The following is a 21,781-nucleotide window of genomic DNA, read 5'->3' as shown; positions in this document are numbered from 1 at the left end:
TGGGTAAGAATTGTGATATCATTCCAAAGAAGAAGGATCAGATTTGTGTTCTTTTGGAGGAAACAACTTTAATGCAGAAGGAAACTGCTTAGAAGCTGAAAGTCTCATGCAATTTGTGAGTGTCTGTCAAAAAAGTTGGCAAGAGGTGAAACTTTGTCACCAAGAGTATCTGCCTGGGTTCACAAGCCCTTGTCCACTGCCAGGGATGGCTGAATATTGGTCAACATGTGTCTGCAAAACAGGAAAGCAAGTTTGCAGCGCTTGCAGCAGGAGTGCACAGCAAATGTGAGAACTGTTGACTTTCTAGAGCTGCTTTAGAACCATGATGGCAGATAAAGGCCAAATGGCCCATCCAGTCTGCCCATCCACAGTAACTATTATCTCTTTCTCTCTCTCTCTCTCTCTCTCTCTCTCTCTGAGAAATCCCACGGCCCTCTTGAATTCAGACACAGGCTCTGTTTCCACCACTTCTTCTGGGAGACTGACCACGCATCTACCACCCTTTCCATAAAAAAGTATTTCCTCAGATTACTCCAGAGCCTATCACCTCTTAACTTCATCCTATGCCCTCTCATTGCAGAGTTTCCTTTCAAATGAAAGAGACTCTACTTGTGCACATTTATATTATGTAGGTATTTAAATGACTTTATCATATCTCCCCTCTCCCGCCTTTCCTCCAAAGTATACAGATTGAGATCTTTAAGTCTGTCCCCATACGTCTTATCATACACCATTTTAGTAGCCTTCCTCTGAACCGACTATCCTTTTTATATCTTTTTGAAGGTACTGCCTCCAGAATTGTACTCAATATTCTGTGTCATCCCTTGAGGAAGCCATTGCTCACAGAAGCCATGAAGAAGAAAAAAATTATCCTGGGCCAATAAATATTTAGCCTGGCGAGAAGTACCAAAAAGACTGAAGCCCTGAAGACAGTTCTGTTTGCAAAACATTATGGGGCTCATAACCGAAAGAGAAAAACGTCCAAAAACCGGCACTTGGACGAACGTTGTCCAAGTGCGATAATGAAAATGGGTTTTGGGCATATTTCTAAACGACCTAGGCCTTCATAGTGCCGCTGAACGACCAAAGCTAAACAGGGCAGGGCGGGAGTTGGGCAGGAAGTGAGCCGACTTAGACTTAGTCATACAGCATGTATAACCGAAAGTTATACAGCCCAGCATAGACGAAACTTGGAAGTTGTGACTTAGACCATTTAAAACATGGTCTAAGTCACAAAAATCCACCTAAAGTCACCAGATAAGCACTGCAAACACATAATACAGAACCCCACACACTACCCCAGTGATCAATGACCCCCCCAACCCCATAAAAATTGTAATCACATCTTTAAAATTCAGCCTCCAGACCATCATCACCTGGCAGCCTGGCATAGGAAAGCCTAGTCGTCCAGCACAGAGGCGGCTTAAGCCGTCTTGGGGGTGGGTTAGGGACCCATGTAGAGGAGGAACCATGCCCATAAGCCCCTGTAATCACTGCATTGATACTTAAACATGTACACTCCCTTATATACCCCAAAACTTTTGTACTGCCATATAAGTGGCTCCTGCAGCCATAAGGGCTATTGGGGTGGTAGATAAGTGGGTCTAGGGAATTCTGGAGGTGGTTTGGGGGGCTCACCATGACCTATAAGGGAGCTGTAGAGAGATGATGACATGGCACCTTTTTTGTGAAGTTCACAGCAGTGCCCTGTAAGGTACCCCACTATTTAGTTGCCATGTCTGGGTGTTCAGTTCATCACTTTGCAAACCCCTCCCACGTCCAACAAGGCTTGTTCTAGGCGTTTTTGACTTGGACGAAAATGTGGTATAAAGATGGACAATTTAGTGACTTGGAAGATCAGATCGGCAGGACGTATAATTAGACGATTTTCGAAAGAAAAAAAATTTTGGACGTATTTTTCAAAAATGTGTCCTAGGCTGTTGTTTTACTTTGGACGACTTGCGACTTAGACAAAAACGGACTTAGACGTTCCTTTTGATTATGCCCCTCCACGGATATTAGCTTTTTCAATCCTTTTTTCAGCCTGTTCTTTCTATGTATTATTTTTTTATTGTAAACTGAGTCAAGCTCCAATTGGTGATGACCTGGTCTATAAATCTAAGTTTTAGTTTAGTTTAGTTCAGACAGTCAAACATCTACTTGCTGAGATGGTTTGGGGAGCAATTAGAGTGCATGGCCTAAGCCTGTTGCACATTGTTGAGGGGACCATGAGGCAGGACTAGGGTTACAAGACATCCGGATTTCCCGTTGCCAGATGGTATGGGGTCCTTACGCCTGGATAGAGCGCATCGCTTGGGTAGGCGACAGGAGGATCATACCCGCGCCCGAGTCACGATCTTGAAGGTCCATAATTCTGCCCTCAAAGCTGAATTAACGCGGTGTAACAGGCAAAAGCGCAACACTCTCTGCTACGAGGGATCTCCTATCAAGATTTTCCAAGATTATTCTCCAGCGTTGCAAGAACGCAGATGACGATTCTCCAAGGTGTGTTCCGCCCTCTTCGCTCACAAACAGCGCTTCATGTTGCTCTATCCTGCACATCTGAGGATTTGGACAAGTGCTGGGTGGAAGAGTTATTCTACTGTCGAAGATGCCCAGGCTTTTCTGGATGCTCTGCCTGGTCCTTCTAATGTGCTTTGATCCTGCTGGTGCCATGAATGGCAACTCTGATTTCTTGAGGCCTTTTCCCTGGTAGTTTTTCTACCATTGGGTCTTTGCCTACCCAGTATCTTTGGTTTGTTGTTTTTGGAGTGCTTGTGGTTTGTTTGTATTTGTGGGTTTTGGTTGAGTTTAGGGGTTGTAAACATATGAGTGGAGTACATATCATGCTTCCCTGTGAGGTTTTGAGAGTTGTTGCTTGGGTACATAAGTACATAAGTAGTCGCCTCCGCCGGGGCAGACCAGAGGTCCATCCTGCCCAGCGGTCCGCTCACGCGGCGGCCCATCAGGCATATTGCCTGAGCAGCGGTCCCTGACTAATTTTATACAATCTGGGTATGCCAGATTGTATAAAAACAGTGATACAGGCACACAATAGATGGACAAAGTATTGATATTGGTCTGGATTCTGTAAACAGTGCAGATTTTTTTAGGCGCCGTTTTTTTTAGGCGCCCAAGCTTAGTAAAAAACGCCTTTTAAACTGAGTTTCAGATTGCCAATTGGCACCAGAATCGTGCCTCCGTAGGCGCTTTAGGCCGTCTAACGCCACTGTGGGCATGGCTAACACTTGAAATGGTATTAGGAGGCCTAGAGCACCTACATAGGAGCAATTCATGACAAAGATAGGCATCGGAAACATAGGCCTGGAAAACCCTGGCCTACATTTTCGGCACCTATCTTTCCCAGAGGTGCGATTCTATAAATGGTGCTGTCGCATGATTGACACATGATTGGCGGCTGCTTTATAGGTGGCCACTGATATCTGTGCCATATAGAGAACCTGGGCCATTAAGCTGACTGATATCCAAATTTTACATAAAATTTGAGAAATAGAATTTTTCATTTTAATGTATTAAACGTGTTTTGTGACCAGATAACCACTGCAGAGACAAAGTAAAGACCCATACACACTCCCCGTGTTCACTGACCCTCTCACACTCCCACAAAGATAAGAATAAAAAAAGTACATACCTGTCTCCAGAACATCAGTACCTGGTAGAGCCTAGTAGAGTTGCACACAGGTGTCTTAAATAGCCTGGGGGTGGGCTAGTGAGCCATAGATAGGAGGACCCAGGACCATAAGCCACTCTAACCACTAAATTTATGGTGGAACATGTGCGCCCACCAAAATCCCCCTCTACTGTCATATAGGTGCCACCTGCAGCCATAAGAGCTGTTGGTGTTGCAGACAGGTGGGTATAGTGGGTTTTGGGGGGCTCACCGTAACCTATAAAGGAGTTCTGGTGAGATGTTTACCTGGCACCCTTTTTGTAAAGTTCACAGCAGTGCCATGTAAGGTGCCCCTCTGCTCTGTTGCCATGTCTGGGTGGCCAGTCTTTTATAGGATTAGCGCCTTGTTCTGGGCGTTTGGAATAGAGAATGACACGGTGGCGGTTTACCCGCGGCCACCGCATTTTAGCCGCGGGTCACCCACCGAAAACGGGGAAGAAAACTAGCAGTCGCTGCGGCGACGGGGACAAGGCCATTCACCGCCCGCGGGGCGGTGAATGGTCTTGTCCCCGCAGTGAGGCATGAAGGATCGCGCGGTCCCCGCAGCTCACACCCGCCTGCCCAATCGATTCTAGTGTTTAGCCAGCTCTCTCCCTTCTCCTCACCTTAGTTTGTAGATTTTCTTTTTCGGCGACCCGCACGCGCGGCTGCTCAGTATTCAATCTTCTGCTCTGACGCCACATGCAGCAGAGCAGAAGATTGAACACTGAGCAGCCGCGCATGCGCGGCTCTCTGATAGCGTGCGGGTCGCCGAAAAAGAAAATCTACAAACTAAGGTGAGGAGAAGGGAGAGAGCTGGCTAAACACTAGAATCGATTGGGCAGGCGGGTGTGAGCTGCGGGGACCGTGCGATCGCTAGTGTTCCCGGCTCAAATTGGAAGGAGGGAGTGAAAGGGAAAGAGATTCTGGGCCAAGGGGATGAAGTCGGAAAGGAAAACCCACAGCAGGAAAGAAAGGGAAGGACTGGCAGGTGAGCCAGATGCTAGAAGCAGGGGGGGGGGGGGGGAAGAAAGAGGGAAAAAAGCTAGATGGGGTTGAAAAGAAGAGACACACTGGTATGGAAGAGGAAGATAGGGGAAATCTGGACACAGGAAGGTAACAGAAAGAGGGGAAATTATGTGCATGGGGCATAGGGACAGAGACATAAAGGGGACATGCCATGGGGATGGTATATGGACACAGGGGGGGCAATGACAGATACATAGGGGAGATATTAGAAATGGAGAAAATAGGAGCACAGAAGCGAGATGGTTTGTGGGGATGGGACAGGGACCGAGCTTGCAGGCTCCAGTGGCTTGCACAAATTACATTGTAACGTGCCATGAAAATAAGAGGAAGGAAGGTAGATAGGCCACGCGAGAGGAGCTGAAGGGTAGTAGAAAGGAACAGATGGTAAAGGAGGGAGGGAAGGGTGGTGGTGGAAAGGAATAGAACAGACATTGAAGGAGGGTGGAGAGGAACAGACCCCCAAGGGAAATGTGGAAGACAGAGTGGGAAGAAGACAGATGCCAGACTATGCGGGAGCGGAGGGAAGAAGATGGGTGCTAGACCAATTGGGGGGGGGGGGTTTAAGGGAGAGGCACAGTAACAGCAAATGGAAGACGCAGAGAGAAGACACACAGTGGATGGAAGGAATTCAATGAGAAGATGTGGAAAGCAGAAACCAGACAACAAAGGTAGAAAAAAAAATTATATTTATTTATTTATTTTTTGCTTTAGGATAAAATAGTATATTAGTTGTGTTGATAAAAATTTATAAACAAAGCCCTGCCAGCTGAACATCTCTTTCTCTAGTTCAGCAGCAGGAACTTTGATTTATAAGAAAGGAATAAGCTAAATATTACAGTACTAAGGCTTATATGGATGCAGCGGGGACGGTGACGGGGCGGTGAATGGGATGGCAGTGGCGGTGACGGGGCGGTGAAAGGGATGGCGGTGACGGTGACGGGGCGGTGAAGGGAACGGCGGTGACGGGGCGGTGCAGAGGATGGTGGGCCGGTGACGGGGCGGTGACGGGGACAGATTTTTTCCCCGTGTCATTCTCTAGTTTGGAACTTGAATGAAATTTTGGTTGAAAATGTGGTATAAAGAAAGATTTCCTGGTGGTCTGGACGAACAATAGCCTGGATGTTCAGACAGATGATTAAAAATAATAATAATAATAATAATAATTCTAGTATTTTTCAAAAATGGGCATTTTCCCACTGCCGACTTTGGGCGTGTAGCACCATGCGACCAAATTCAACTTAGATGCTTGTTTTGATTATGCCTCTCAGTGTGTCTAGAGAAGAAGCAAGGATGCAAGTAACTGTTCCAAAAACCACTGAGGTCGGCTTGGTGAAATGGATTCTTTTCTTTTTTTCTTGGATCCAAATTTATTGTTGTCGAATGATGGATAATTTTTTTTTCTCTTCTATTTTTTTGTGTGATAAAATATATTTCTTGTTACACAGAAACAGAAACATGATGGCAGATAAAGGCCAAATGGCCCATCTAGTCTGCCCATCTGCAGTAACCATTTTAGTAGCCTTCCTTTGGACCGACTCCATCCTTTTTATATCTTTTTGAAGGTGCGACCTCCAGAATTGTATACAATATTCTAAATGAGGCCTCACCAAAGTCTTATACAGGGGCATCAATACCTCCTTTTTCCTACTGGCCATTCCTCTCCCTATGTACCCTAGCATCCTTCTAGCTTTTGCCGTCACCTTTTCAACCTGTTTGGCCACCTTAAGATCATCACATACAATCACACCCAGGTTCCACTCTTCTGTCGTGCACATAAGTTCTTCACCCCTTAAACTGTACCGTTCCCTGGGGCTTTTGCAGCCAAAATGCATGACCTTGCATTTCGTAGCATTAGTCCTTTCCTGACTTTTCTTTCACGTTTATCATTTTTAAATGTAAAAAAAAATCTCTTATTTTAGCTATAATTCTTAAGTCTCCACTTACCTTAATATAATCCACTCGGCCAGAGGAATGTGCATCCAACATGCTACATGTCTTGTCTTCTAGCTTTATCAAGGATAATCCCCCTCCCCCCTGGAAGGGTGGAAACTGTGAAAATTTGCTAAATTATAAAGAACACTGTTGGATTTATATATTATTTATTTATTTCAAATAAAACTCACAAGAATCCACTTCTTACAGCAAATCAGAGCATAAGTATAAATGTAATCCAAAGGAAAACTATACATATACTAAACAAAAGAAGAAACAAATTTATGAAAAGAAAACCCCCTTATACATTTTACAAATATCTTTTCAACCTCCTCCTTAGACCCCCATTTGCACCCCTTGAGAAACAAGAAAATTAATGAGACAAGGAGATCTGTATTTTACCACTATTAAATTTACTGTAGAAAAGGCTTTACATGTTTTCGGTCAAAATTTCTCTTACAGCCCTTTTCATACTTTAATTCATTTTTTTTGTGTCCAAAAAGTTTTGAAGCTGTTCCGGTACAAAAAACACATTCTTAGTCCCAGCATATCTAAGGAGACATTTACAAGGATAACTTAATAAAAAGGTAGCTCCCATTTTTAATACTTCATTCCACATAGTCAAAAACAACTTTCTGCGATCTTGAGTAGTTTTTGTAACATCAGGGAAGATCCAGATTTTTTGCCCCAGAAATAAACTTTGAGAAGGTCAAAAAAAACTTTCATTATCGCATTCAAGTCTTGTTCAAAGACTAGTGAACTTGCCAATGTTCCTCGGTATTCAATTTGCTCCTGGGAACTCTCCAATATTTCAGTTATATTATTTAAATCAATTGCTTACAATTTATCAGGTTGTTTACCACATACTTTTTCTAATATTCTAGGTAGATAGTAAATTCTATTTATTGGTGGCAACAGTTCAGGGGAAAATTTCAAATTTTCCATAAGGTATCTTTTAAACATATCAGTTGGTATAAACAGAGACGATTTAGGAAAATTTTAAAAATGCGAATTAAGCCACCTATTGAAATTCTCCAATTGTTCAATTTTCCTTTGAAGAAAAACTCTGTCCTTGACCACATTAGCGGCAATATTCTGTAATGAGGAAATTTCTTTTTCTATTGTGTTAAATTTAGAGTTGGATTCTGCCTTAGTATTTTGCACAGAAATTGACAAATCGTCTAATTTACTCACAACTTTTGAAATGTCTCCTGCTGACTTTGTAGAGGCAGCTTCAAGCTTTTGGAGCACTCTCCATATGTTAGCAAGGGTCACCAATGAGGAGTCAGTTTCCTCCACTCCTCGATTCGTTATCGACTCGGCATTCTGGATTTCGTGGAGCCCTCCTCCGCATGATTGTGTAGGGCTCATCGGCAATCTCACCTTCCATGTCTTCCGTAGCCGGATTAGGCAGCGATCGGGTTGCAGAGGGGGACAATGATGTTTCAAGCCCTAAGGCTCCGATTTCTCCTTCCAGCAGTGCAGCAGCAGGGATTCCCCCTCCCAATGCGGTTGGTGAACTTGTCAGGAACTGGTCCATTGGTGTTTGCCTGGGTGTGGAAAGGTCCACCCGGATAACTCCCTTGCGCTTACTATGAGGCATTGCTTCAATTCCCTGAAGAAAAGATACTTGCTGAAAAATTACAAGGTAAGATGGAGCTCTGGCACTCACTGCTATCACGCCACCACCATCTTGTTTCTCGGATTTATATGTTAATACAGTGTCCTCTCTTGGTTTAAATGCTGAGATTGAGTGGGCATCTCTGTTTTAGCTTAGGAGGCCTATGATTAGCTGTTCAGGTCTGCTGTTGCATAGTGAGGACTTAAAAAAGAGTTGGGAGAACTCTATTGCCATTTTAATCCAGAGAAGAGCTGGGGTTAATGATGAATGTGGCAGGGAAAGATGAAATGAAAGAGATAGTACTAAGTACTTTTACTAAGTTGTGGTGGAAGTTTCTACCACAACCTGGAGCACTAAATGCTCAGACACTCATAGAATTCCCGTCAGCAACTGAGCAGTATCGGCATTTAGCGCCCTGGGCCATGGTAGAAACTTCTACCACGGCTTAGCAAAAGAGGGCCTATATGATATGGAGTGGAAGAGTAGCTTAATGAATAATGCAATGGGTTGAACACAAGGGAACTGGGTTCCTTTTGACTACGCAAATCCATTAACTCTACATTGCCTCAAATACAAAATAAGTAGGTGGGTTATAAATGTGAAAAATAAATAAGTCCTTGGATGTAATAGGTAAACCATTTTGAGTGGAGCCACAGAAAAGCAATTTAGCAAATCTCATTCTCTTTTCCTATTTGGCTTTGACTATCAGGGCCATTGATTATATATCACTTTCTATAAGGTTAACTTTATTTGCTTTACAGATTAATCCAACAAAGTGGTTTACAATAAAAAAAAATAACAATAATTGCTTAAAGAATTAAAAGGAGAAAGAAAGCAGTGAACTACAAAAAAAATTAACAGGAAAGAAAAAGACTTTAAAAAAAGGAGTGCTCTCTGCTGTCATACCCCCTCCCCCCTAAAAACCCAGAAACAAACCTAGATTTAGAAAAGCTATTACTTATTCTTGGGGTAAGCAGCAAAATCTTTGGGGTCTGCTGGGTTCTTTGAAGTGGCCCAGATTGGCCTCTGTTAGAGACTGCATAGTGAGCTACAAGGCGCATCTTAAGTAGTTCTGCTTCTGTGAGTAAAGGGGGGAGAGGAGATGGGGGGGGGGGGCAGAACTTTGAATCTGGGGAAAGAGGAGAATGTCAGAGGGCAAAAGAAGATTTAAGAACAGAGCAATGGATGTGGCTGACCTTACAGGCCACCCTGTGTGGACATAGCTTTCCAAAACCAAGGGGGGGCTGGATCCTGCGTAGCAGCGTCACCACATCCAGATGTTTGATGCGTCCTCTAAGTAGAGAGAAAACAATGAATAGTTATCATGGGTTCTCACGTCCGCTTGTTCTACCAGAGCCAGACAGCAGTTGCAAGACAGATAAAAGTGCATGAACAGGTGGACAAGGAACAGAACAATGTTTGCTTGCCCAAATAGAGGATACGCACAAAGAAATCTCAGTCCTTAAATTCACTACGTACTATCTGGAGCCTCTCCCTTCACATAAAAGGCCAGCAAACCCTGCATGATAAAATCAGGCCTAATAAACCAGCACCTACCTCTAGAATGCTTAGCGACACCCAAATCTGCTTAGGTACCGCTAGGCGTGATTCTATAAAGGACTCCCAGTGGTTGATTGACAACCGTGCAGACCAGTGCAGTTAGGCACTGTTTATAGAATCAGGCCCTTTGAGCCTTATTAATGTTAGAAAATACAGTATAAATGAATCAACAGGAAGGTGTCCAACTCTTCCACCTGCCCAACTCACTTTTTTCTTATTTTCAAACTATTAAAATCAGCACTCCACTGTACTTTCTCAAGTGTTTGACCATCCAGTTCTCGGTGATGAAAGCAGTATCCCACCCTCCTCCTCTTTTTCACGCAGAGGGCAAAAGTAGACAAATATACATACCTCGGGACAAGTGAGAAGGACAGCTGTATAAGCAGACAGGTCTAGGGACAGGTACACAGTCGTACAGCTGATGAGGAAAACAGTAAGAGGCAGGCATCTCAACATAGGATCATCTGCCTATCTTAGGCTTATCAGATGTATGGGAGCTGAGACATACCATTTCTTTACTCTTTGGGTATACTATTATGTACAGAATGTGTTAAGATGACTTTACCTCAATCAGATAAATTATCAAGAAAAAGTCACATATCCACTCTAGTCCCCTCCTTCCCATGACATGTCCTTGTACTCACCACACTCTTAATTGACAGTGCACACAAAACACACATAACACTTCTCATCCAGATTATGGAATGAAATCCCGCCAACTATCAGATCACTGGCAGGACTATTAAACTACTACTACTACTTATAACTCTTATAGCGCTGAACTACTTATCACTCATATAGCACTGAAAGGAGTGCCCAGCACTGTACATTTTGACATTTATAGACGGAGGAGCTTACAATCTAACTTGGACAGACAGACATGACATATAGGGTTGGGGGTGCAGAACCCAAGGTGAATGGAGTTAGGAATCAAAACCACTCTCTGAAAAACTTCAGAACACAAAGATAACTCCTAACCCTAAACCAACTTTGATTAAATCTCCTATATGCTATCCTGGGATCTACCTCCGATGATCTATAAAGAATTGTTAAAACCCTCTTACTGCTGTAATAAGTTGTTGTTTTGTTGCTGTAATTAGTCCCTTCTCATATACTAGATTTCATATGGCATATAGACATTGTCCTACTACTGTAAGAAGTCTATGCCCATATCATTAAAACTGTCTTATCAATTGTCTTGTTGCTATAAGTCCCAATTCATATGTTAGATTTTTTCCTACTGTGTATAGAAATTGTTCTACTCCTGTCTATATTCTCAGAGCAGCTTTATGATGAAGAGATTTACCTATAATAGCATTCCAAGAAACTACTATAATTAAAATCACAAAACATCTCACTTTGGCTATAGAAGAGCAACATGTTTCAAACTTTGCAGGATGTGTATATAAGATGTGAATTGACTGAATTTGCGCTCTATCCCTGTTTATAACAGGGATGATTAATGAAGTTGTTTAGATATGTCTATGTTATATGTGATAATCGTAGGGAAACAAAGTTTTATGTATGTGATATGGAAACCGCATAGTTGTATGTGGTATATAAATTTTTTTTAGTAAATAAATAATAAATGTTTGTTAAACTATATACCCGTTCTGAGCTCGTTGGGGAGAATGGGATATAGAACTAATTAAATAAATAAACACTGTAAGAAGTCTGTGTCCATATTGTTAAAATTGCCTTATCTTCATTTAAAGTCCTTACTCCAACTATCTTATCACAAACTTAGTGCATGCATGTAAACTTGTGACCTGTTCTGGGATTTTTGGGGAGGATGGGCTACAAAATTGAATAAATAAATAAAAACAGGGGACCTGCACTCACTTAGCTTCCGGGTCGTATTCAGACCATATCCTCTTAAACTCATCCAGGTGATGTGGGCCCAAAATGGACCAGTCTCTTGTCAGGTAATCAAAGTTATCCATGATGACTGCCACAAACAAGTTAATTATCTGAAGGGAGGAAAGGGACATGGTCCTGAGAGAATGAACAGAACACCACCACGAAAACCAAAAAATTGACTCCCAAGGAATCCACAGAGAAGAGAATCCAAGGAAAACCAAAAAAACACGATGTTCCTGGAATGGACTTTATTACAAATACTAGTCATTAAGCCCCTTACATTAACAGGTACTAGAATATATGTCTGTCTGTCTTTCTGTCCCTCTCCCTGCCCCTGTGTCTTTCCTCCTTTCTTTCTGTCTCCCTCCCTCCTGCTATCTGTCTGTCATTCTTTGCCTGCATGTCCCTGTGCAGCAGCAGCAGGTATTTCCCTTCCCCTCCAGATCCCTGTGCAGCAGTAGCAGCATTTTCCTTCACCCCCCTTCCCTACTCTTACCACAATGTGGCCTGCTCCTTTTGGCCCCTCCCCCTTCCCTCCCACGGTCTAGTCTGCTCCAAGGGCCCCCCATTCCCTTATCGCGTTTCCCGCAGGCAGGCCCAGCTTCTCCCTGCACGTTACCTTTATTTTTCATTCTGTTTCCCTCCCTCGCGTGGCTGGCTGCCTGTCTGGTCCCATTGAGTGGCTCATGGCTGGAGTCTGTTTTTATCGGCACTTCCCTGCCCGGCCCGCGGTCTGGCCTGCTCCGGGCAAGTGTCGCAGCGGCTCCTCTCGATCCCCGCCAGCGTCAGAAGCCTTCTCCGACGCTGGTGCGACACCGCAATCTGGAGAGTAGGGAGTCCAACGCTGGCAGCCAGTCCTGGGAAGCAGTAAGGCTGGGGACTCACGCATGCGCACTCCTGTGGCCACGGACCTACATCTCACAGATCAGAGATCATGGAAGCACGCAGATTTGAGTGCACATGCGCGGCTAGGGTTTTATTATATAGGATGAAAGTTCCAAACATGCAATAAAGCAGTCCAAATGAAAATCAAATCATCCACATAAAAACCTATAGGACCCAGTTCACTGAAAGCGTAGGACCCGACATGGTCCGTGTTTTGACAAGATAGTCTCCTTTAGGGGTCCCTGAAAGTCCTTTTTCTTTATGTATCACTTATTAATTGTGTACATTGATTGTATGTTTGCCTGTTTAAATTGTTTTATGTTGTCCTCCCCCCCAATTTTTTTTTTATTGTTATACGCATTGAAAATATTTGATATTGCGTTTATGTCAAAATTTTAATAAACTTGAAACTTAAACTTGAAACTAAGTTGGTAGATATGTGGAAAAACTGATATCTGGAAAGTTGTAAGGAGACCGCTGCTTGAAACCAAAGCATGTTTGGAACTTGCATATTTTTAATAAAACAGGAACAGTGTCACTCCACAGTGGGGGTTTTTTTGGTTTTCCCAGAACACCACCACAGCATAAATAGGACTAAAGCAAGTGGGGATCCCTAGCAGAGAAGCAATCCCTGAAGCACTGGTATACAAATATCAGCACAGACCAAGAGGCAATTCCTCCCTGGGCATTCTTAATTTTTGCCTGATTCGTTGCTGGCACAAGGAAACACTAGAGAGGTACAAAGGGGCCAATTCTATAAAGTGAGTCAAAAGTTAAGCGCCAAACTGCACCTATTTTCTGATATAGAATATTAGCGTAAATTGGCATTTATATACTATCATATAGGCACACCCACTTTAACTATGTCTATGGCAGGTATAATTGTGCATATCTAAATGCTATACTTTTGACACACAAATGATACTATTCTATACTGTATGTGTATAATTGTTGGAGATGCGCATGCCTCACCCATGTGAATGCCCCTTGCATTTGCATGCTAAGCAAGTTGTACACAAAGTGCCCAATATTCAGCGCTATTTAACTGGTCAGGGATGGCTCCTGTTAAATAGCGCTTAGCCGGCTAAGCGCTAATATTCAGTGCAAGATGGCCGTTGAATTAATATTACCAGCTAGTGCGACATAGCAATGCCAATATTTAGCAATCAGCTAAGTTAAGCGGCCAGATAGACCCACATAAATAAGAGGTCTGTTTTTGGTCGCTATATGTTAGCTGGTCAGCTGAATATCATCTTTACCAGCTGTATTTTTAGCAGACAAAACACCCTGAAATTTCAATGCCGGATACGCCGAGACTGGCAGCCGCGGGAGAAAGCTGAGCCGCTTCCCGTGATCTGAATATCGGGCCCTAAGATTCTAGAATACTGTTTACACAACCAGCCTCACAGGAGAGCCACACAGGAGAGTCTCATAGTACAGAATGAGGGGGAAAATCTGTAGGTAACATGTACTACTAGTCCTTTCACTGGGAAAGCATCTTATCTGGAAAACATAATGTCTGGATAGCCTGAAATTTGTTGGCTCTTTCTCTCCTCTTCCCATCATTGGAATAACATCAGACCAAGGATGCACATAACCTGGATAAACTGATGCTCCCAGTGCCATTCCCTTCCCCTCACTGGGACAAGCACTCACCAGAAAGGCACATAACATGAAGAAACTGATGAAATAGACTATAGCAAAATTACTGCCGCAAGAAAACTCCTCCCCAATGCCATAATCTGATTCAGGGTCACATCGCTTTCCTGGAAGACTGGCCAGCATGATCTCCTGCCAGGCTTCACCAGTTGCACACCTGTGTCAGAGAATCAAACAGTAAAAACAAGAGTCTTGGATAATAACACCATCCTGATCCTCAATACTCATTTTCACTGCACAAGGGAAATCAAAGACAGAGACCAACACAGTGAGAGGAAATGGTGACCTTCCTACAGAGAAACCCAACAGAAAAGATGGGGAGACTCATTTATAAGTACACCTCATACTAATCTGAGTACTCACAATAGGAATGACTAGGAGATCCAATACAGTGAGAGGATTGTAGTGTGATATGTGGAACACCCTGTCCTGGAGAGCAGGGGTTATACTAGGTTAAGTCAAAGTGAGCAAGGCTGGCATTAGGGGAGGGTAAACAGGGCAACTGCCCTGGGCCCCACAGCTCAGGGGAGGGGGGGGCGTGTGGGACAGCATGCTTTCCCCCTTCTTTTTCCGGCAGTATTCATGGAACCGGCATAACAAAGGGGAAAATACCTTGATAAAGCCCCCTGGGCGAAACATAACCTATGTTGGTGAAGAGCCCCTGCTATGCTTCTCTAAAAGAGATGAATACTTTTTTCAAAAACTTATTTATTAAATGAAGTATTAAAATTTATATATAGAAAAAATACATAAAAAATTGAGATCGATGAAGACTTCTGTCCTTATATATCTGTGAATGAAACCTTCTCACAGCTAGCACCGCTGAGGTCCTAAATGGGATAAATTATATCTGTATCTAAGGTTGTCTATATCTGATTTCTGAATTTAACCTTAGAAAAACAAATCTTCAGTGCTTTAGCAGACTGCCGAGAGAGGGGCAGTGGCTCTGAGCCCAACATGGGTGAATACCAGATTTTCTCCATGCCTTCCTCCTTGCCCAAATGCAAAATATAAATACCTAAGTTGATGGGGAATAACAAAGTCCTATCAGCTGAAGACCTCCAGTCCATTAGCCAGAACTCTCCAAGCTCTGCAGCTGGTGACAGCTCATGGACACTGCTGCTGGCTGCAGAGTTGGAGATTTCTGCCTGCCAGACCAGAGGAGGTGGTCTTCAACTGGCAGGGCTTCGGGATCTCCACAAGCAAGGTTAATTTTAGGAGATCTTGGACCCAGGACACCAGTGTTTTCAGTACAAAAAGTTTGTTTGTTTGTTTCTCTTGCTGAGTTTAATTTCTTTGAGTTCCTAGTTCTGTATTTTGTAAAGGTCTATCTGAGTTTCTGTGTGAAGAAGTCATTTAAAGTTGTTTTTATGTGTTGTAGTAATGGCAGGTGGGGAGATTAGGGGGTAGGGGTAGGGAGGAGAGGGGATCAGGGAACCCCTCTTTAATTTCTGTCCTGGACTCCCGCATGTCTAAAACTAGTCCTGTAAGTGAGAGCCCATGTAATGGGAGGAAGGCTGTATTGGGATAAGTGGGAAACTCTGTCAACAGCCATACTTGTAGAGTTGGGTTAAGGAGGTCACACCTGAACAGCAGTAGTACAGCCTGTGGAAAGGTTTGAAAGTTGTTGTTGCGATTGATCTGGGTCCCATCCTGCATGGCAATTTTACCAAAGGTCTGACAAGAACAGAAAGCAACAGGAAGCTTATCAGTGATATCATCAAACAGCAAAGATAATAATAATAATAACAACTTTATTTTTATATACCGCCATACCACAAACAGTTCAAAGCGGATTACAGGGGAAGATACTGTATACCAGGGATCTCAAAATCCCTCCTTGAGGGCCGCAATCCAGTCGGGTTTTCAGGATTTCCCCAATGAATATGCATGAGATCTATGTGCATGCACTGCTTTCAATGCATATTCATTGGGGAAATTCTGAAAACCTGATTGGATTGCAGCCCTCAAGGAGGGACTTTGAGATCCCTGCTGTATACAGACAGCAACATTACAGAGTACTTTTGAAATTACATTGGCATGTTAAGGTTAATCAAGTTTATCTGGAACTGTTTTGGAAGTACATCAAGGTTGAAGTGTGGTCAGAGAAATCTGTCAAAGGGATAAGTTTTGATTGACTTCCTAAAAGTTTGGTACGAGAGTGTGTTTGAGATGAAGGTGGTTAAACATTTGTTCCATTTGCCTGCTTGGAATGATAATGTTCTATCAAGGTATCTCTTCTAGGTACAGCCCTTTAGGGATGGAAAAGCGAACAAGTAGGCGGTGCGTGTATTAGTTGTGCCTGGGAATTCAAATTGATGAGATAGATAGGTTGGAGATGAACCTGTCATGGTTTTGAAGCAAAGGCAAGCAAACTTAAAGATATACCTAATAACAAAGCCTAGACTGCTCTGTAACCAAGTACACCCCAACAGCCAGCCCCACTCATTTTGTAAACAAGAACACCACTTGCAAACAATACTATTTGTAACTATGGTGCCCAGCAATAACCAGACTCACCCATTCTGTAGCCAAAGACCTATCCAACAGCCAACTATACAAATCAAGGACATCCCAAGAGCAAACTTCCACCATATATTGGCACCCTAAACAACCAACATCCATTCTTTAACCATGGGCTCCCAGCAATAGCCAGACTCACCCACTCACAGGAAAAGTCAGCCCTGCATACTCTATATGCTAGGATATCCCTAACAACAAACCCCACTCATGCTATACACATAAGAGCAGAAGAAAAGCAACGATGAGTCAAATCAAGGTTAATCAAGCCCAGCTTCCAGTCTCTGGCAGTGGCTGTCCAGATTACAAGCATGATATGATATGACACATTTATTTATATACCACTATTACAATAAGGTTCTAAGCAGTTTATAGGAACTGACAAGAGGGGGAGCTATTTTAGATTTGGTCCTTAGTGGAATGCAAGGCATAATACAGGAGTTAACTGTGTTGGGTCCATTGGGAAACAGTGATCATTACGTGATCAAATTTGAGCTGATACCAGGAGTGACGTCGCAAAAGAAATCTACTGTAGAGGCATTTAATTTTCGAAAGGGCAACTATGATAAAATGAGGAAAATGGTTAAAAAGAAGCTAAAGGATCAGTTGCATAGGTTAGGACAGTAAATCAGGTATGGATGTTATTTAAAAATACCATTGTGGAAGCCCAGACAAGATGTATACCACATATTGGCAAAGGTGGAAGGAAGAGGGAACAAGAGTCGGCATGGTTAAAAGGTGAAGTGAAAGAGGCTAGTAGAGAAAAAAAAATCATTTAAAGAGTGGAAAAAGGATTCAAATGAAGAAAATAAGAAGAGACATAAGCACTGGCAAGTTAGATGCAAAGCATTGATAAAGAAAGCTAAGAAAGAATATGAAGAGAAACTTGCCAAATAATTTTTTTTAGGTACATCAGAAGCAGAAAATCTGTGAGGGAATCTGTGGGACAGTTGGATGATCAAGGAGCAAAAGGGGCACTCAGGAAAGATAAGGCCATAGCGCAGAGACTGAATGGATTCTATGCTTCGGTCTTTACAGAAGATGTAAGAGATCTACCTGAACTGGAAATGGTTTTCAAAAGTGATGATGCGGAGAAACTGAAAGAAATCTTGGTGATTCTGAAAGATGTACTAAGCTAAATCGACAAGTTAAAAAGTGACAAATCACCTGGACAGGATGGTATACATCCCAGGATACTTAAATAACTCAAACATGAAATTGCTGACCTGCTGTTAGTAATCTGTAACCTGTCACTAAAATCATCTGTTGTACCTGAAGATTGGAGGGTAGCCAATGTTACACTGATTTTTAAAAAGGGTTCCAAGGAAGATCTGGGAAATTACAGACCGGTAAGCCTGACTTCAGTGCAGGGCAAAATGGTGGAAACAATTATAAAAAATAAAATTGTGGAACACGTAGACAAATAGGATTTAATGAGACAGAGTCAGCATAGGTTTAGCCGAGGGAGATCTTGCCTTACCAATTTGCTTGACTTCTTTGAAGGTGTGAATAAACATGTGGATAAAGGTGAGCCGGTTGATATAGTGTATCTAGATTTTCAGAAAGCTTTTGACAAAGTTCCTCATGAGAGGGTCCTTAGAAAATTAAAGAGTCATGGAATAGGTGGCAAAGTTCAGTTGTGTATTAGGAGTTGGTTATTGGATAGAAAACAGAGGGTAGGGTTAAATGGTCATTTTTTCAATGGAGGAGAGTAAACAGTAGAGTGCTGTAGGGATCTGTACTGGGACCAGTGCTATATAGCTTATTTATAAATGATCTGGAAATTGGAACGACGAGTGTGATTAAATTTGCAGATGACACCAAACTGTTCAAAGTTGTTAAAACGCATGCGGATTGTGAAAAATTGCAGGCGGACCTTAGGAAATTGGAAGACTGGGTGTCCAAGTGGCAGATGAAATTTAATGTGGACAAATGCAAAGTGATGCACATTGGGAAGAATAACCTAAATCACAGTTATCAAATGCTAGGGTCCACCTTGGAGGTTAGCACCCATGAAAACAATGAAACCTTCTGCCCAATGTGCAGCGGTTGTCAAAAAAGCAAACAAGATGCTAGGAATTATTTAAAATGGGATGGTTAACAAGACTAAGAATGTTATAATGCCTATGTATCGCTCATTGGTGCGGCCTCACCTGGAATATTGCGTTCAATTCTGGTCTCCTTATCTCAAGAAAGATATAGCAGCACTAGAAACAGTTAAAAAAAGAGCAACCATGATGAAGAAAGACATCAAAAAAGAGATGGCTGAGGGGAGATATGATTGAAGTCTACAAAATCCTGAGTGGAGTAGAATGGGTGCAAGTGAATCGATCTTTCACTCCATCAAAAATTACAGACTAGGGGACACTCAATGAAGTTACAGGGAAATACTTTTAAAACCAATAGTAGGAAATATTTTATCACTCAGAAAATAGATAAGCTCTGGAACGCATTGCCAGAGGTTGTGGTAAGAGTGGATAGAGTAGCTGGTTTTAAGAAGGGCTTGGACAATTTGCTGGAGGAAAAGTCCTTAGTCTGTTATTGAGAAAGACATGGGGGAAGCCATTGCTTGTCCTGGATCGGTAGCATGGAATGTTGCTACTCTTTGGGTTTTGGCCAGGTACTAGTGTCCTGGATTGGCCACCGTGAGAACGGGCTCCTGGGCTTGATGGACCTTTGGTTTGACTCAGTAAGGCTATTCCTATGTTCTTATAATTAAAAAGTAACCAAGACATTCCCCTTGGAAGTTACAATCAATTCCACACACAAAAAAAAACAAGTTTACACATAAAATACCACTCATTTGTTCTCATTTAAAAATTTTCTGAACAATAATATTTTCACATTTCTCCTAAAACCAAGATAATTAGAACAATTCAGACATATAACCATATCCTTCCACATTTTAGGAACTCAAACTGACAAAATTTATCATGATATTTAAATCTTGTAATGCTTCTAATAGAAGGCAAAACAAGTGGACAATTATTATATGACCTATTTCTTCAGAACAAGAAATATTGAAAGACTTCTCAGGAAACTACAAAGCCATGGCATAGAGGGGGATATACAAAGATGGATAGGCAAATGGCTGGAAAACCGAAAGCAGAGAGTGGGCATAAATGGGAAGTTCTCCGACTGGGAGAAAGTGACTAGTGGTGTACCCCAGGGCTCGGTACTTGGGCCGATCCTTTTTAATATTTATATCAATGATCTGGAGGAAGGAACATCCAGTGAGATCATCAAGTTTGCAGACGATACAAAACTATGCCGGGCGATCAGATCGCATGAGGATAGAGAGAAACTCCAGAGCGACTTGTGTCGGTTAGAAACATGGGCGGAGAAATGGCAGATGAAGTTCAATGTGGAGAAATGCAAGGTAATGCATTTAGGCAATAAGAATAAGGAATACGAGTATACAATGTCAGGTGCAACTCTGGGGAAGAGTGAACAAGAAAAGGACCTGGGTGTACTGATAGATAGGACCCTAAAGCCGTCGGCACAATGCGCGGCAGCGGCAAAGAAGGCAAATAGAATGTTGGGCATAATAAAGAAAGGAATCTCGAGTAGATCGGAGAAAGTTATAATGCCGCTTTATAGGACAATGGTCAGACCACACTTGGAATACTACGTCCAACATTGGTCTCCCTACCTAAAGAAGGATATAAAACTGCTGGAGAGGGTGCAGAGACGAGCAACAAAACTGGTGAAGGGTATGGAGAAACTGGAATACGAGGACAGACTTATAACACTAGGATTGTTCTCCCTTGAGAAAAGGAGACTGCGTGGGGATATGATCGAGACCTTCAAAATACTGAAAGGAATCGACAAAATAGAGCAGAGAAGATTATTTACATTGTCCAATTTGACACGGACTAGAGGACATGTAATGAAGCTAAGGGGGGACAGGTTCAGGACTAATGTCAGGAAGTTCTGCTTCACTCAGAGAGTGGTTGACACCTGGAATGTCCTCCCAGAGGAGATTATTGCGGAATCGACCATCCTAGGCTTCAAGAGCAAACTAGATGCATATCTCCTTAAGAGAGGCATATAAGGATATGGTGGACTATAAATTACGCTAGGTGTACACCTGGCAGGGCCTCCGCGTGTGCGGATCGCCGGACTTGATGGACCGAAGGTCTGATCCGGAGATGGCATTTCTTATGTTCTTATGTTCTTATGTAACCTTGACAAATGCCATTCAATATTTTAAATAACAAACAATAAAATTAAACATAATTCTTGCCTCTACAAATACCCAGCAGATCCCAAAAAGTGGATTTTTCTCTGTGAAAGCCAATCCTGCAGACAATATCATAAGGATCCGACCTCACACAGGGCTCCTTTTACTAAGCTGCGTTAAGGCATTAATGCGCGGAATAGCGAAATTGCCCCGCGCGCTAGACCTTAATGCCAGCATTGAGTTGGCATTAGTTCTAGCTACGTAGCACGCGGTGTAGTGTGCAGTAATATCCTGCGTGTGCTAAAAATGCTAGCGCACCTTAGTAAAAGGAGCTCACAGTAATAGGTACCTGTCTAGTCTAGGCATTATTGATTTTTCTATCTTTCTCTCATGAATCTGGAGTATCTGTGTTTCACTTTCTCTCACCTGCATACCGATGACAGCGTAAATGAAGAAGATCATAGCAATAAGGAGTGCTACATAGGGCAGAGCCTGAAAGAAGAGAAGGAAGGAGAAAGAAGAGGAAAGAAGACAGCCAGGTCATGAAGAAAATTAACTAAGACAATCAGAAATACATTTGTAGGTTATTTTTCTCTTACTTCAGAGCAAAACTATTACAGTATGTTATTTTATAGAAAGATTAGGTTCTTAACTTGGTAGTCTTCTTTCTAGTAGACAGCCATATTATTCCTAAACCTTTAGGTAGTCAATCTATTCCAGTGAGAATTCTTGTAGAGAGCTTAATTATCATTCTTTTGCTCCATCTCTCATCTCTCTAGGCCAGTGGTCTCAAACTCGCGGCCCGGGGGCCACATGCGGCCCGCTAGGTACTATTTTGAGGCCCTCGGTATGTTTATCATAA

General features: G+C 42.6%; 1 protein-coding gene across 1 annotated transcript in view; it reads right to left on the bottom strand.

Annotated features, from left to right (window-relative positions):
* Nucleotides 1–21,781, bottom strand: part of CACNA1F (calcium voltage-gated channel subunit alpha1 F) — a 224,240-nt gene that overhangs the window by 11,872 nt on the left and 190,587 nt on the right. The window contains 5 exon segments of the mRNA XM_033922018.1: nt 9,449–9,545; nt 11,655–11,782; nt 14,214–14,373; nt 15,802–15,893; nt 21,346–21,411. Of these exon segments, the coding sequence (XP_033777909.1) occupies nt 9,449–9,545; nt 11,655–11,782; nt 14,214–14,373; nt 15,802–15,893; nt 21,346–21,411 (543 nt within the window).

The sequence above is a fragment of the Geotrypetes seraphini genome, chromosome 1, assembly GCF_902459505.1.
Source record: "Geotrypetes seraphini chromosome 1, aGeoSer1.1, whole genome shotgun sequence".
Taxonomy (NCBI): domain Eukaryota; kingdom Metazoa; phylum Chordata; class Amphibia; order Gymnophiona; family Dermophiidae; genus Geotrypetes; species Geotrypetes seraphini.
Note: the sequence above shows the minus strand (reverse complement) of the source record. Positions and strands in the feature narration are given on the sequence as shown.